Source organism: Ctenopharyngodon idella, chromosome 22 (genome assembly GCF_019924925.1).
Source record: "Ctenopharyngodon idella isolate HZGC_01 chromosome 22, HZGC01, whole genome shotgun sequence".
NCBI classification, from domain to species: domain Eukaryota; kingdom Metazoa; phylum Chordata; class Actinopteri; order Cypriniformes; family Xenocyprididae; genus Ctenopharyngodon; species Ctenopharyngodon idella.
In genome coordinates, this window is record NC_067241.1 from 21010484 (window position 1) to 21028772 (window position 18289).

Genomic DNA, 18289 nt, shown 5'->3' on the forward strand with positions numbered 1-18289 from the left:
AGCAGGACATAGCAATGCCACATGTCAGCCAAGAGCAAAGAAATGGACATTATCCGAGCCACAAAATCTTTATATATTATTTATAGAATCATCTTAGCATTAACAAGCCTGTTAAAAGGGTTAGTTCACCCAAAAATGAAAATAATGTCATTTATTACTCACCCTCATGCCGTTCCACACCCGTAAGACCTTCGTTAATCTTTGGAACACAAATTAAGATATTTTTGTTGAAATCCGATGGCTCAGTGAGGCCTGCATAGCCAGCAATGACATTTCCTCTCTCAAGATCCATTAATGCACTAAAAACATATTTAAATCAGTTCATGTGAGTACAGTGGTTTAATATTAATATTATAAAGCGACGAGAACGTTGTGAATCATCGTGTCGAATCAGCGGTTCGGAGCGCCAAAGTCATGTGATTTCAGCAGTTTGGCGGTTTGACACGCGATCCGAATCATGATTCGACACAAAAGATTCATAACGCTCCGAAGCTTCATGAAGCAGTGTTTTGAAATCGGCCATCACTAAATAAGTCGTTTTTTTTTTTTTTTTGGCGCACCAAAAATATTCTCGTCGCTTTATAATATTAATATTGAACCACTGTACTCACATGAACTGATTTAAATATGTTTTTAGTACATTAATGGATCTTGAGAGAGGAAATGTCATTGCTGGCTATGCAGGCCTCACTGAGCCATCAGATTTCAACAAAAATATCTTAATTTGTGTTCCGAAGATTAACGAAGGTCTTACGGGTGTGGAACGACATGAGGGTGAATAATTAATGACATTATTTTCATTTTTGGGTGAACTAACCCTTTAACAAGCAGAATCACTGAAGGAAAGAAGAGAACAGAAAAAAGAAACAAACAGAAAGAGAAAGAGATACAACTGACTTCATGAGCTTTTGATGAAATCAACTGAAGATGAAAAAAGGCATTAAGTCTCTCCAGATCTCAGCAGAGGAGGATTAAACAACTCCACAAACCGCATTACAGCTTCACATATTACTACCCAGATTGACTTTATTTCTGTCATTCATCTACAGAAGTTCTTATTGAGAATTTACAGAAGTTTAACGCTCATGTTTGTTTCATTTGAAGTCACCATAATGGTGATCGGTGTTTCCATTATTTGGGCTCTTAAATCTTATAATAAGTTGGTCTTCTCTGGCTGCTGTGTCAGCGTGTTTGTCAAACACATTTGCAGTAGCAAAGAAAGCTGAGATCAGATGATGATTTTGTAAAAGCCTGAATCACTGATGTCATTTGAATATAGTAATTGTATTGTGCCTTTAATACATTTAAATTACAAACTCTGTTTTACTGCAACATGCGATCACACTGTATTGCAGAAATCCGTTAGATTGAAGATAAAAACCATGAGCAGAAAACAATAAACTACAATGACAAACACAGATATGAGCAATCAGCGTATGAATCTCAACAATGGAGACAACAAAATATACAGACAATCAGATCAAATCTGGACATCACAAAAAGCTAATAAAAAAACAGAACAAAAACCACAGCAAAAAATAAAAGCAAATAGTTAGCTTTGTTCAGTTACGAGATTTCAATGACGGTCAGTTTCGTTTCATTTCGTTTAGAAATTTCAGTGACGGTCGGTTTTGTTCCATTACGAGATTTCAATGATGGTCGGATCTGTTCAGTTACGAGATTTCAATGACTGTCAGTTTTCAATGACGGTCTTTTTTTTTCCTTTGCGAGATCTCAATGACAATCAGTTTTGTTCCTTTATGAGATTTCCAGACAGTTGGTTTTCTTTGTTCTTTTACAAGATTTCAAAGACAGTTGGTTTTGTTTCATTACGAGATGTTAAAGACGATCGGTGTTGTTCCTTTACAAGATCTCAATGATGGTCGGTTTTGTTCCTTGGCAAGATTTCAATGACAGTCGGTTTTGTTCCTTTACAAGATCTCAATGGTTGATGGTTTTGTTTTATTATGAAATTTCAATGATGGTTGGTTCTGTTCCACTTCTGTATTTCAATGACAGTCAATTTTGTTCCTTTATTAGATCTCAATGACAGTCGGTTTGGTTCCGTTATAATATTTGAAATATTATTATTTCAAAGACGGTTGAATTTAAAACAAATCAAACTGTCGGTTTTGTTTAATTATGAGATTTCAATGATAATCAGTTTTGTTCAGTTATGAGGTTTCAATGACAGTCGAGTTTGAAATGATTCAAATGGTTGGTTTTGTTTTGTGACAAGATTTCAATGATGGTTGGTTTTGTTCCTTTACTTGATCTCAAAGACAGTGAGTTTTGTTCCTTTAGACATGTGGCATTGCTATGGCCTGCTTGTGGCTCAGATCTGGTAAACAGGAGCAGTCTGCCCAAGAGCCATCATTCCATGCCAGATGTGGCCCAGATCATCATGCCACGCGTGGCAGATGTGGGCCGGATCTGGGCCGGCACAAAGTTGCTATCTGGGCAGCTATTACAAAGCTATTTTCTTGCGTATGCATGGGTTTTGATGGCATAGTTGCACATCAACCACTACACTAGTTCATCATCCTATACATTGCCACCAAGTGGCAAGCCTTTGTATGTGGATTTTTTTTTCTCCAAACCAAGATGGCCAATGGGCTGTCAGAAATGTCCAGTTTCTCCAGAACATCCATCCATTCCTTCTATCCTAGAAGACTGTGCCGGTAAAAAAAAAAAAAAAAAAAAAAAAAAAAAAAAAATATATATATATATATAGATAGATAGATAGATAGATAACATAATGATAACTTCAAGTAACATCTAAGGAGTCATATCATTGTTAACATTTCTAAGTAATGATTTTAGATTGGGAGGAAATTCTGATTAATCATTTGTCCACTAAATTGGACATCAGGCATCACCAGCTATATTTCAGATACAATTCATACTATTACTGTGATTGTTGTTCATCTGCAGTACATTTTTTTGGCTGTAAATAAATGTATTTGGTTTGTCAGATTGTAAGTTGCCGTTACAAAAAAGTAATCTGATTACATAATGCACGGTCCTAGTAATGCATTACCTTACTTGTTCCATCCAAAAAGTAGTCTGATCACGTAAGTCATGTTACTTGTAATGTGTTACTCCCAACACTGCTCATGTTTAAAATCTTTTTATTAGGGAATCCAACAATTTGACCATCATTGTTACACAGCTTTTACGATTCCTCCAACACTGATCATTTCAGACGAGATTTAAAAACACCTGATCACTAGTTTTTCCACAGTCTGAAAACATCAGTAGATCAATGTAGATTTCAGTCTGACGTTTTCTCAGAGAGGAGAGCTAAATTTGTCAATTTTGAACATAATCAGAAATATAGCTGCGAGCAGCAATTATCGGGGCCAAACACAGCAGAGGCAAAATGAGGAGCAAAACAAACATGGCATGAAGCATCAAAAACAACTGTAAAATGATAAATTTTAGACATTTTTACATAATTTTAGGCAAAATGGTTGAAAAAACACAAATTCAATCAATTGCTTGACACACTGGACCAAAAGGTGGCACTGTAACCAAACTGATGTGTTATTGTCAGTGTGGCATAACAATGACACACAGAGAGTTTGGTGTCAATATTCAAAATCATTGCAGAGTTACAGCTTTGGATCTTTTTTTATCATTTTGCATTTAAAATGATGGCAAAATGATGGCTATGTTTATCAAGGTACATCAGTGTCATAATGAACTATGATAGCAACTGAGACAAAGACACTGCATGTCAATTTTGAAGACAAACAGACCAACTGTACTGTAGATAGAACCGATGTCATTTTTTGTTTAATTATAGCGCCACCAAGAGGCACAGTCCCACCTCTTTTTTTGTGTGTCCTCAGAATGCCACCATACATAAGCGTGTCAAATTTGATGAAAATATCTAATTTCGTTTATGAGTTGTAGACATTTAGACCCACATTCGACTTTGAATACTTTTTTTTTTTTTTTTATGCCACTTACAATCAAAATTTTGACATTTGGCCATTAGCATGTAGTCAAACCACTGTGTTTTCGACTTTCCTACGGTGGTTTCGTCTCGATCAGAGTAGCAGTTTCGAAGATATTCACAAAAGTTTTTTAAATGCAAAACCACAACATCAGATAAAGCATAAGGCAAAACATATAATGTTTGGTATCGTTGGACTCAGCAAGGATTCAGGAATCTAAGGAGATGACTCCTGGTAAAATACGTTAACCACATACTGTTATAAGTATGTAAATATTTTTTTTCACCAGTAGGGGGTAAAACTTTTCAGGCTCCTTCTGGGCATGGTGCCGATGACTCGTACCAAGTTTTGTAACGGATTTTCAAGTGTTGAAATCCGATGGCTCAGTGAGGCCTGCATAGCCAGCAATGACATTTCCTCTCTCAAGATCCATTAATGTACTAAAAACATATTTAAATCAGTTCATGTGAGTACAGTGGTTCAATATTAATATTATAAAGCGATAAGAATATTTTTGGTGCACCAAAAAAAAAAAAAACGACTTATATAGCGATTTCAAAACACTGCTTCATGAAGCTTTGGATCGTTATGAATCAGCGTGTCGAATCAGCGGTTCGGAGCGCCAAAGTCATGTGATTTCAGCAGTTTGGTGGTTTGACACACGATCCGAATCATGATTCGACATAAAAGATTCATAACACTCCGAAGCTTCATGAAGCAGTGTTTTGAAATCGGCCATCACTATATAAGTCGTTATTTTGTTTTTTTGGCGCACCAAAAATATTCTCGTCGCTTTATAATATTAATATTGAACCACTGTACTCACATGAACTGATTTAAATATGTTTTTAGTACATTTATGGATCTTGAGAGAGGAAATGACATTGCTGGCTATGTAGGCCTCGCTGAGCCATCGGATTTCATCAAAAATATCTTAATTTGTGTTCTGAAGATGAATGAAGGTCTTACGGGTGTGGAACGACATGAGGGTGAGTAATAAATGACATTATTTTCATTTTTGGGTGAACTAACCCTTTAATTACACACAGAATTATTGTGCTATTACTGTATTGTATTGTGTTTAATACAGTATCACTCAAGCGGACAACTGAAAATCTCTTTGTAAAATGTGTGTAACATTTAATATCTAAGCAAATCCATTTAAGATGTACACAACACTTCCTAAAACAGGGTTGCAAACACACAGTGGCAACATTATAAAAGTGTTTCCCTATAGGCCTGTTTCCTTAGGCTATTCTGCATTTTGTCATATCAAGAAATCACAATATTGACTTGGCATCCTAACTGATGACAATAATATTTATGCTTGAGAGGAGGATTTACACAGTTTTTGACATGATAATCCCCCACGACGGATTAATGATAACATGGATAGCTTTCTTTTTTTGTAGGAGACCCAAACTTCATTTCCCATGATTCCCTTCTTGAGCTGTAGCTAAGCGCTGTGAGTGTCTCGCGCTCCCGACGGTGGAGTGAAGTGCACTGATGGAGCGCGAGCGGCTTTATTATAGCTCACTGGGCGCGCGCACTCACTTTAATTTCAAAGGGTGAAGTTGACGTCACCTCAGGTCCAAAGAAGTCTATAGAAAGAGACAGCGCAACATTTCCCAGGCTTCATTATTTTTCGAGAGGGCAAGTGAGGATTATAATGGTCATCAGAGTCTATATCGCCTCCTCGTCCGGGTCTGTCGCGGTGAGTAACATGTTTACATCGCGCATGTGAATAATATCAAACAACAGTTAATTTTTTATTCTGTGATCTGTTATGTTATTCTAATCTATTCTATATATTAATTATTTAAATATCACGTTAAACAGATAATGTAAGAATATAGCTATTACATAGATTTATATGAATAACTTTGCTGCTGTGGTACATTTATGGCACTCAGTAAGGTTTTTGTGTACACGCGAGTTATATGCATATGTCAACAACAACAATATATTTTTGGCGTTTATTTTCAATTAAGCTCCCCTCACTTCATGAACTTAGCCCACCCTGGCAAACCCACCCTCTCTTGCAGGTGACACCTAAGTACAGTGGTTGAGTCAAATGACATTACTATGGTAATTATATAAATGTTATTTGTTTGAAATTGTAACATGGTGCTCTAAAAACATGGTGGTACATTTTTGTATTTTATTATTGTCAAGTGCACATCATTAAATGTCCACTTTTATAACTTAAAGCTGGAGCTGAGCCTGTTTTCAAGCCACACAATGCAGAACATTCTGGATAGATATGACTTATTATGAATCAGTAATGAATTTCATTACATAATCAGTGTCAAGTCTGGTTCTGATCTATATGTTTAGCAACGATTTCTGTCAGGTGCTTTTTAATCTATCTAATGGTTATAAAATGTGGTTTATGTTTTGTTTGAGATAATCCAAAGCTGTTGTCCACCTCGGCACGCTGAAACCAGTCATAAAGCTTAGAGGTTGGACAAAGTGCATGTTTACAGTACAAACCAACCCACTGCCAACTCCAATGCCACAATCGCTGGCGTGCATCAGCTCAGTTTTAATCGCTCTGTTGTGCAGCCTGCAGGGAAAGCACAAGAAATATCCTGATTCATTCAGAGCAGGGATTATATTTCAGCCTTATAGCTGGTTGCTCCAGTGACATTGATTTTTAGTTCTTTAAATGAGGAGATCACAGTCTCTGAACAGGGATTGGGAGGAAGGAGGGGCAATTTGAGTCATTTTTTCCTGTATTTAATGTCATTCATTTGGTGTTTGATGGTTATCAGATAATGTTTGTATAATGACTCACTGTGTATTTGACAGCTCTGATATAGAGATGAAGCGTGTTTTTGGGTGTTCGCAGGCAAGTACTTTCAGCATTGTAACCTAATAGTGCCAGAATGAGGTAATAGTCTAAATGAGTTATGCACTGATTTCCGCTATCTCCTTATTTCTACAAGACCCGGATTGTTTACCCAAAAAGAGCTATTTTTAAGTCTCCATGTTCTCAGCACACATTGCTCTCAAACATCTCTTTCATGCTCTTCCTCTTTTGTGGAAGGCAAACAAGATGATCATTAGAAAAGAAAAATGAAATGTGTCTGTTGCTGTATGTAATGACTGGTGTGTGTGTGTGTGTGTTTACTCAGATCACAGATGTGTTTGTTACATAACATGTGTTTTGTGTCAAAACAAAAGGATGTTTGTGTGAAGTGTTTGATGAAACCAATCTGTATCTAAAGAGGATCTCCGGTCTGCAGTGCACTGTTTAAATGACAGCAAATTTTTAGGATGAACTGAGTGAGAGTTACTTTTTCCACATTCAGCCACACCCTGATTCTCACATTAGCGGCTTGGTCAGAAGGGGATTATAAAGGTCATACCCCTGACTAACCTTTTCCACTCGTTCCACTCATCCACCTCTAACCGTTGCACTTTACACATGCACGCGAAGGACTGAGAGCACTGAGTGATTTTCAGTCAGCGTGGTTCGACAGTGATATAGGCTCAGTAAGTGTGTTAAGAAAGTCTGAGTGGTAAGAGCGCATTCAGCTCATTGATTGAGAGCAGAATGACACACTCAACCTCATGGGGTATATCTTTCTTTTAAAGTGCACTTAGTCATTTTTCCCCTCATTAAAAAGTTTTCCTCATTAAAAAAAAAAGTTTGTACTTTTGAAAAATGTGTTTGATGATGTACATTCAGAGGAGATTAAGAATCCATCATATCAGTAGCTTAATAAAAGTTCAAATGAATGGAGCAGGTTGCCTCATGATCATATGACCAGCCAAACGCTGTTCATTTAAAGGGATAGTTCACCCAAAAATGAAAATTCTGTCATCATTTACTCACCCTCATAAAGAGATGGTAAAACTAATCAATATGAATTCAGAGGTTTAGTCCAAATTTTCTGAGGAGACTCAATCGCTTTATATGATGAATAAATTAATTTAGGCTTTTATTCACATATATAAACATTCATCAACGCACACATCAGTTGTGGTAAATGGAAGCTCAAACATGCTTTCTTGACATGCGAGAACCAGTGAGGTTCATTCTCATGTTACGCAGCACGTTTGAGCTTCTGCAAGAGGTTTGTTCTCGCGCATCAAGCATGTACGGTTGAGCTTGTTTATGTTTGCTGATTTATATGTGTTAATGTGAATAAAAGCCTAAATTAAATCTGTTCATCATATAAAGCAATTGAGTCTCTTCAGAAAATTTGGACTAAATCACTCAATTCATATGAATTAGTTTTACCATCTCTTTATGAACTTTTTGAAGCGTCAAAGTGGTAGTTGCGTAGCTGTCAGTGGAGGGACAGAAATCGCTCAGATTTTATTAAAACATCTTCGTTTGTGTTCCAAAGATGAACAAAGGTCTTCTGGTGCGTAGCCAGCAATGCGCCGCAGGATGTCTATTCGCGTCTTTGCATTGCATTAACAATGCAATCACTCGCGCTTAACACTTCATTGGCGTCTGGTGTGAACGCACTAGAAGACCTTCGGTCATCTTTGGAACACAAACAAAGATGCTAATGAGGCGGCGCGAATTGAGTGTTTTGGGCGTTTGACTCGTGTAATGCGTGATTTGCGCGAATCGCACAAGTTGAAAAATCTGAACTTTGGCGAATATTTGCACCACGTTAACCAATCAGGAGCTTGCTCTAGTAGTGACGTGATTATGACGTAGCGAGAGGAGGCAGAAATCCGAAACAACAATGGAGGACAAAATCATCGTCGCTGTACGATACATCTTTGTACTTTTATAGAATCAGGAATAAAAATGATCTTGCTTGGAAGAAAGTGAATGAGGAGGTTGGACAATCTGGTAAGTTGCAAAAAACGCTCTTTACTCAATTTGAGATATATATACATATTGAGACTACAAGCTACAAGCCGCCTGTCAGAAGCCCCTCTCATGACGCGAATTCACGTCTGTTGTGAAGTGAATTTCACGCGCGATTGAAGCGAGTAAACTCAAAATGTTCAAGCGTCCAACTACGCACGAATAGTGCGATTTATTTGCACAAGTCGCGTCTGGTGTGAACGCCCCATTACGGGTTTAGAACAATATGAGGGTAAGTAATTAATGACAGAATTTTCATTTTTTGGTAAACTAACCCTTTAAACCGCCTTTAAGTCGTTGTAATTACCGTTGTTTCGATTACGGTAATTACTCTCAGAAAATTCCTAGCTTACAAATTGTAACTGAGATTACAAGGATGTGAATGATTTTTTACAAGTTGAAATCTTGTAATTAAGGTAATTACGACATGGCATGAGTGCACCTTTAACCTCTGTAACCTGTCCTGTTATTGGATACCAGTGTTGTTATTGTTAACTAAAATTAGCTAACTATTAAAAATTGTTTTTGTTAATTGAAATAAAGCTGAAATAGAATAAAATTTAAATATTCGATAAAAAGTTAAACTTAAACATTAATCCTGTTGCTTTGGCAACCAACTAAAATAAATAAATTTAAGTACTAAATGACTAAAACTATAACTGAAATGTAATTACTTACGAATTAAAATACTGTAGAAAAAAATACTGTTATATACTGTAGAAGTATATAAGTAATAGCCTACTAAACTAAAATAACACTGATAATTTTTTTTTTGTGTATATAAAAACAACATCATACAAGCAAAAGTGCTGTAGTTCCGAATATATCAGAATGACTTTGAATTGGACACAGTCAAGAGGCTGCATGATATTAGGAAAAAACGGCACAATTGTGAGTGATATTGCTCATATACAGCAATTCAATATAACAGAAGTTAAATTAAGAAACTTATATTTTAGATGCAATTTTGCCTGTTACTTTTTGTTTTTGATCCATCATAGTTCCAAACAAAATGGCGGCAGAATCGGTGTGCAACACACAGTAGGCTAGTGGCATTTAATTCCCGAATTAATCAGCGCTTTTGAATGAAACAGTTGAACGAATGATTGAAAGACTCGCTCATAAAGACAGATGACTTGTTTCATTTCTGAACAAATCAGCATTTTTAAACAAATCGGATGAATTAATAAAGATCGCACTCATTAAATATGCTGGCCACCTACTGGTGAAACGATGTAACTTGCAGAAAGAGAAGTCTTGATAAACTAGACAGCATTTACAGAAAACACAATTCATGATTATTTATTTAAACAGGTTGTGGCAGAAAGAGAAGTGGAGTTGTTAAAATAAATCATATGGACAGAGAATGTCTGTGTCCTCAGTCTTTTGTTTTGTGGATAAAACAATAGCTGCATTGTGTGACTGTGCTTGGCTGACACAAGGCTAGAGCTGCTATTGTCCTGCTCTCTGTTTATCAGGGCAGGAGCTTTATAGAGCTTTTGAAAAGCACAGACAGGGCTTAATAGAGAGCTGCTCTACCTTTTCTTTCTTTTTCTTTGTGTATGTGTGAGAGATATATGATTTGCTCATCAATGCATCACTGAGTATGAATCTTTATGCACAAAATTCATCTGAACAGCTCTGCATGCAGTGCAACACGGCCTGCAAAGTCAGCAGAGAGACACAGATAGGCAAGGCGAGGTAAGGCAGGGGACTTTTTGTACTCCATCTGTCCTCCTCCACAATGTGGACATGTCCAAAAACACTCTCTGGACAGCACTTTGATACTGCCAAACTATGGTGTGTAGGTGTGTGTTTTTGTAAGTCACGCCCTCTCATACAGCTGTGGAAACTAGGCTTCATATAGTTTGGTGCTCAGATTGAAAATGTGTCAGTCCTGGAGCCTGGCGAGCACTAAAAAAATGGTAACCGAAAAAAGATAAATTAACTGGTTTCATTGAAGTCAAATAAATGATTTAATATTGCTGAATCAACCTAAATACTTCAATTTATTTTTTTGTAGAAAAACACTTTAAGGCAGGTTAACATTTTTTACAGGGAGGGATAATGCATGCACAGTATACCATCAGCTAAAGGATGACTGGCCAGTTTCACATACAGGGTTAAGCCTAGTCCTAGACTAAAATGCATATTTGCTATGTTTTAATTGAAAGCAACTTGCACTGACATATCTTAAAATATGTCAGTGTCATTGATTAGTCTTAAGATGCACACCAGTAATGTTTTTTGTTTCTAGGGTACGTTTATAAAAGCTACTTAAATGTCCCAATTGAACTAAGGCCTAATCCTGGCTTAATCTAAACCCTGTCTGTGAAACCAGGCCTATATATACTAATGAATTAGCTTAAAGGATTAGTTCACTTTCAAATTAAAATTAGCCCACGATTTACTCACTCTCATAAACGTACTCCACACGGCTCCGGGGGGTTAATAAAGGCCTTCTGAAGTGAAGCGATGTGTTTGTGTAAAAAAATATATCCTTATTTAACAAGTTATAAAGTGAAATATATAGCTTCCGTTAGACCGCCTTCCGTATTCAATGTTCAAAGAAAGTGTAAAACTCTTGCAGTTCAAAACACTTACGCTACATCCTTCGCCTTCCCTATTCAACTTACGGAAAAAAAATTAACTGAATCGACGCCAGTTTACACTTTCTTTGTAACTTGAATAAGGAAGGTGGTCTGGTGGAAGCTATATATTTTACTTTAAAACTTGTTAAATAAGGATATATTTTTTTACACAAACACATCGCTTCACTTCAGAAGGCCTTTATTAACCCTCTGGAGCCGTGTGGAGTACGTTTATGATGGATGGATGTGGATGGAAGCACTTTCTTCAGCTCATACTTGTTGGTCCTGTTCACTGCCACTATAAAGCTCAGACATGTCAGGATATTTCTCAGATTGTGTTCATCAGAAAGAAGAAAGACATATACACCTAGGATGGCTTGAGGGTGAGTAAATCTTGGGGTAATTTTCATTTGAAAGTGAACTAATCCTTTAAGTGTCTGTGTGTGTTTATTAGTTTAAATATTTAAAGGTGTATACACACAATTGTATCTTAAAGAGATAGTTCAGCCATAAATGAACATTCGGTCATAAATTACACACCAGTGTTATTTTTTAATATCACTAATATATTATTAGAGTTTTGTTAATATTTTGAATTAGATTTTATATTTTCTGTTTTAATTTTTAAGGTTTTTTTTTTTTTTTTTTTATATGTAGTTTTTATTAAGTTTTATTTTTATTTTATTTAATTTTAGTTATTTATTTTAGTACTTCAGCTTTAACAAAACGAAAATTATTAATGTTTTCTTGGCAACAAGCTGAAATAAAATACGTTTTTATATTTTATTTCCTTTCAAGTAATGCATTTTTTATGGTTTTGGTATTAGTTTTAGTTAACGATTATAACCAATTTCTCAGCCTCTTGTTATTTTTTTCTTCTGTGAAACACAAATGGTGATTTTTTTTTTTTTTAAAGAAATTCTTAGCTGTATTTGAAAGAAAAAAGAATTTCATAAGGGTTTGGAACAATACAGTAGTTTTCATTAATCCTTTAAAGCATTGGTTCAGACCTATTTTGCCCAGCTAAAATGTGATCCAAATGTTCAGTTTTATATCTTTTTAAATGTCAAAACTAAAGCATCAATTCAAGTCTACTGTGTTGTTCTTATGAGGAAGGTGTTTTTAAAAGAAATGTTATCCTTTTGGAAGTTCTCTCATATCTGTGTGCCTATTCTTAATACACTCATTAACTATGAGTGCTAGGAATTTTAAAAAGACATGTTTATACTTTGGAAAGTCTACTTTGCTTGGCATTGTTGCACTGGATTGGACCTATTGAGTTTTTAAACATAGTACAAAGGCAGTCATTGAGTGCAGACGGTGACAGACAGGTGAGTAAGATAAGGACAAAATATTTATTTAATGTTAGTGGGGAATGATTCAGAACCTAACACAGGACTGCAGACAAAGAACAGATGTTAAAAAAAAAATCACAAATAGACATACACACAAAGTCTTTCACTGTTTTCTGTTAAATTTGATGTGCTTTAAATGCTTTAGGAAATTTTTTAAGGTGTGTGTTAAGTCTCAGTAGTATGTCTTCCATTTACTTTCATATAAATCCCTCTTTGTCGATCAATACTCTCCTCCTACATCTGGCTAATGGGAATGTCCATTTGTTTTGAAAATAGACATATGAACTCTTATGCACACAAAAATGTATAACTATATAGAAACGTCTTTTGCCAACCCTGTTATATTCAAAATATTTCAAGGCTAACAATTACAAGGTTGATCAGTCCAAAATGGTTAATAATGGACCATTTAATAGGTGATAAATGTAAATGTAAATAGCCTCAATGGCTAATATTCAAATGAATACATTAAAAAAAAAAAAAAATTTGTATTTTATTTTTACAAATGAATTTTGCATGACACACAACCAGAGTTAAATGTGTCAAATAATGTGATAAGTTCAGTACTGCAGAAGTAACTCTTGAAGACACAAACAGCAGAGTTTCCTTAGTTCACCCAAAAATGAAAATTCTGTCATTAATTACTCACCCTCATGTCGTTCCAAACCTGTAATATCTTCGTTCATCTTCAGAACACAAATGAAGATATTTTTGATGAAATCTGAGAGCTTTCTGTCCCTCCATAGACAGCAACACAACTACCACTTTGACGCTTCAAAAAGTTCATATGAATTAAGCGGTTTCGTCCAAATTTTCTGGAATGAATAATTACTCAAATAAATATTCATACAAATGCACAAACACTCATAAATGCTTATACTCAGTTTCTAATTTGAGAGTAGCCCTAATAACCTTAATAACACATATCATTTAAGAACGATCACAGATCATTGACCAAACAACTTCACTGTGTGATTCCTCAGGTGAAGAAACGGCAGCAGGCCATCGTGGGCTTTCTGGAGGCCAACCGGATCAGCTTTGAGGAGGTTGACATCACCATGCTGGAGGATCAGAGGTTCTGGATGTACCAGAATATTCCTGAGGAGAAACGACCCGAAAAGGGCAACCCTCTCCCCCCTCAGATCTTCAATGGAGACGAGTACTGCGGCGTGAGTCCGCCTCACATGTGCCATAAATTCTTTTAACTAGAAACAAATCCATATGCTTGATATGTCAAACACTGGGACAGGTGATGTACCCTCTCCCATTAAAACATCATTAACTTGTTCAAAGATTAACTAATAATCTTCTATCAGAAGCAAATTTATTGTTGGATAGATACTCGCACACTGGTTATATCTTCATCAGTATTCCACAGACCTTAATTCATACGGTAGAACTGGCTCAGGAAAATGTGTCATGGATTTGGAGGGGTCTGCTGAAGTAATACTCTGTTTTTCTCAAACAGTTAAATCAATGATAAGCTAAAGCTCTCTGTCTGGCCAATGAGTCCACACTGGGTTAGTTTGAGAGGATGTTTATTAAAAATCAATACATGTAAACAAAGATCCATGGTGTAAAGCAGTGGTCGGCAAGAGGTGGCCCGCGGGACAAAACTGGCCCGCCAACAATAATATCTGGCCTGCGCCCGCAGTTCTGAAATAGATCTTCGTCTCGTGGTGTCGTCTAATATTATCACCGTGTCTACACCAGACGCGACTTTTTTCCGCAACAGCTAAAAGCTGTCTACACTGAACGCGACAAACCGACCGTTGCAAAGCACTTGGACTACGTCAGAAAGAGAACGGGGAATCCGTTCACTGTCGGGAATGTGTTGTGTCACGTGATTCGCGACGCACCGCGCCGCATCCAGTGTAGACAGTATCACTAATTATAATGGGTTCTTTTCTCTTTTGACGCGTCGCGCTGCTTGCGTCTGGTGTTGACACAGTGTTTTATTCTTTGAAAACAGCGACAACTTCATTGCAGATAAGACACACCGGCTTTGCATTCACAAAACTAGCTAGGATGAATGTATAGTTGTCTTTCTATTCTTCTTTGTATGCCCTATTCTTTAGACTCTTTGATAGTGCCATTTTCTCTCACCAGCTATCTTAAATGTTAACATCACTCTGCAAACAACGTTATAGCGTACCTCCAGCATGCAAACAATTAATAAATGCAGTTTAGTACGTGAGGATGCCAAGGAATAATTCTGAGTGTAAAAGTAGGCTATACGTTAGGCTCCATTGTGTAACAAGCAAATTAAAATGAGGCACATTTATTATTCACAATATGGAAAGAGGAAATAAAACATAGCTCGTTAAGAGCATGACTCAAACATGCCATTAATGGGCTTATTCAAGTCCTCTTTTATTTTTTGAGTTATTTTTATCCATTCCTCATCTCCCATATATGTGTGTTTTAGCAAGGCGGTCTGTGTTGCAAGTTAGTGAATGAAGATACTTGCCAGGTTATGTGTCACTACTCTGCTTTATTAATTTATCCAGTGTAAAACCCGGACACTGCCACACAAATGTGGCTTTTTGTTAATGACTGTCCTACTACTACCAGTTACAAAATACACTGTACCAGTCTGTCACAGGCAATTCTAGTTGCATTTTTCATCAATTAATTTAAATTATCCTTTAACTATGTTGGCCCTCCATCTAGTGGTGAATTTTTTTTTTTTGGTCCGATGCCAAACTTAATTGCCAACCTCTGGTGTAAACTATGTGCCACTGCTCTCTTTTCCAGCCAGTTACATTCTAGTGTGGTATTTATTGTGTTTTCTCTAGCTAGCCAATCACATTACAGCATGAGATGTCCTATATAAGGTTGTGAAAAAAGGGTAAGGCATTCTCATGCCTGATTCCTCCAAACACAAAGCTTAAAGTTTCAAAATGACAGATTTTGCTGGCAAAACACACATTCACCGCTACACATACTCTATTTATTAATTAGAATTATAGTGTAATATGTCACTGTGACTCTCTTGCCATAAATGGTTGAAATATCAGAAAGACATTTATGAGTTAAATGAATCTTAAATTAGAAATGATTCATCACTTAACACTTGAGTTATGGTAAGGTTTGTATATTTTGTTAATGACTCGTGGCAGTAATGGCTGGATTTTGCTGAGTGCCCAACTGATCTAATCTCACAATAATCCTGATTACTCTCAGACCCCGCCCCCAGCACCTCTTCTAGCCAATCAGAACAGCAGATCTCAACATGTCACAGTGATTAACTCTCATTAATGGAGGGCAAGACACATTTGATGTCTAATAGGTTTAGAGCTATTGTTATTTATTTTAAAAGGAATATATTAAAAAAAACAAATATATATATATTTTGTTTAATTTTGTTTCTGGTTTATAGTTTGATTTGAGATCATGTTAATGGATGTTTAATGGCATAATTTATCAGAATCAGTAGGTTCACTTGTTTAGTTTGATATTTAGCAGATAAAATTGTCAATATTATATGAATATCCAATTTTAAAGACAAATAGTGTAATAAAAACAGAGTTACAGTTGCTAAAAACTCATTATCATTCGATCATTTTGCAGGATTATGAAGATTTCTTCCAGTCTAAAGAGACGAACACAGTGTTCTCATTCCTCCGCTTGCCCTCCGTACAGGTACAAATACACTCCCACTTGTCTTTTAATCACTTCACTCTACACACACACACACACACACACACACACACACACACACACACACACACACACACACAAAAACATTCTTAAAACAAAGTAGATATATTTTACAGGACAGCCAGGCAAAATACTGATTATTAGGATGATTTTTTTGTCATGTATACTGGCTGTACTCTATTAGATTAACATCTAATTGCATTAAATTTTGTTCTCTGCAGGCCTCTGAATCCTAAACCATGTCATTGACATTTCCATAGATTGAAACACTGTGGTTTTGCCTCTTTCTCCTGTGATGTAACTCTTGTTTCCTGGTCTGAAGCCCTCACTGCCAGCAATACATTCTGCCAAAACACACGCTGCCCTCCGGCCCAGCTATTCCTAAGAAACGTCTGCTCATTCAAACACACAATACACAGGGTGGTTACAAATGTTTTCTATGGCCTAATTAATTATTTATATGTGTTACTGTTATGTTTGTTGTACATGTGTTGCATGAAAAACCTATTCTTTTATAAACTGGATACAAGGATGGGAGTGAACTTATACCTGTATGTTTGTGTGTCTCTGTGTGTTTAAGACTTGTGTTGTTGTAATCTACACAAAAAGAATCATAAGTATGCAAGGTTGCATGTAAAAGTCTCTTGTAAGTCGTTCTTAGTTAAGGAGCTCAGTCAGATGGCCAAAAGGAAATGTAGGGATACAGCAAAAGAATCTAGGCTTTGATCTGTTTGTAAAAAGAGGTTCAGACCAGAAGCCAAAACGGACTCAAAACAGGAAATAGAATCCTTAAGATCTCAGCGTAACACTACTGATCTGAGCTCAGTGTTTCCACACATCATATTGGCTTTTCTGAGTGTAAAACTGGTCCTAAATCAGTCTTTGAACACTTATTGGAATTTCAGATCTCATTCCTACAGCCTTTTGTTCCTTCTGGTGAAAAAAAAAAATGCTAAAGAATGTGTGTCTTGTTTGAGGTTATCTCAGTCTTTCCTCTTCAATTGTCTGTTAATGTGTGTTTTTCTTCTCAGGGGTATGTTAGCATGTAGCACACTGTGATGCCTCGACTTTCAGCTCACCTGTTTATGTAGCTTATATAGTCACTTATATCATACAATGCTGGTGAGAATATAGGTTTACTCACAAAGTTGGTTTTGTGGAACATGTTTTTATGGAACAACTCACTATTTTTTTTCCGCAAACGACTGCCATTCTCCTCCAAAAACCCCCCAAACCAAAACATAGACACTCTCCCAAACCTACTTTCTCTGCATTTTCATTGACTATTCATTATGATGTTCACTTCTTGCTCCGCTCCTCCCACCCTTTCATTAAATGATTCCACATGAACGAGCACTGCATTTATGTTTACGCGCACATACACACACCATTCTCAGGACACAATTATATTTTATGCCCATTTTGTCTTACACAAACACATACACACACACACACACACACACATTCTGTAAAACAGAGTCATTCCTTTTATGTACAAGTTACTGTTGTTTACTTTCATAATCTAAATAAATAAATTAATCTAATTTGTAATAAAGTATATTCAAATGCTGATGGTTTCTTGTGTTTCTCAGAACAGTCCCCTGACACTTGAAGATATTGCATATAAAACAAAATATCAATCCAAGTGGCATTCTATAATTAAAACAAATGTTTTTGTTTGTTTTTTTAATTTAAATCATCAATTGTTTTGCATAATACGAGTGTTGTGCTATCTTGTCCAAATACTTTTATGAGCTATTGTCATAGTATAATGTGGGTGAACAGAATACTAGTGGAACACTCCAGATATCCCAGCATGCCTTTGAATGTGGCAGTTTTGGATTATCTAGCATAAGCGGTTGATGTAGAGAGCGTGAGAAA

The 18289-nt window shown here is 36.3% G+C and overlaps 1 protein-coding gene across 2 annotated transcripts; it reads left to right on the forward strand.

Annotated features, from left to right (window-relative positions):
- Window positions 1-5426: 5426 nt before the first annotated feature.
- sh3bgrl2 (SH3 domain binding glutamate-rich protein like 2) lies at window positions 5427-17978 on the forward strand. Of its 2 annotated transcripts, none has more exons than XM_051879383.1 (4): window positions 5427-5676; window positions 13729-13914; window positions 16319-16390; window positions 16630-17978. In XM_051879383.1, the coding sequence occupies exons 1-4, from the start codon at window positions 5632-5634 to the stop codon at window positions 16642-16644; spliced, it is 318 nt and encodes a 105-aa protein (XP_051735343.1). In that variant the 5' UTR covers window positions 5427-5631; the 3' UTR covers window positions 16645-17978. The 2 variants fall into 2 exon arrangements, with proteins under 2 accessions (XP_051735343.1, XP_051735342.1); XM_051879382.1 differs by having other exon boundaries at window positions 16669-17978.
- Window positions 17979-18289: the final 311 nt, after the last annotated feature.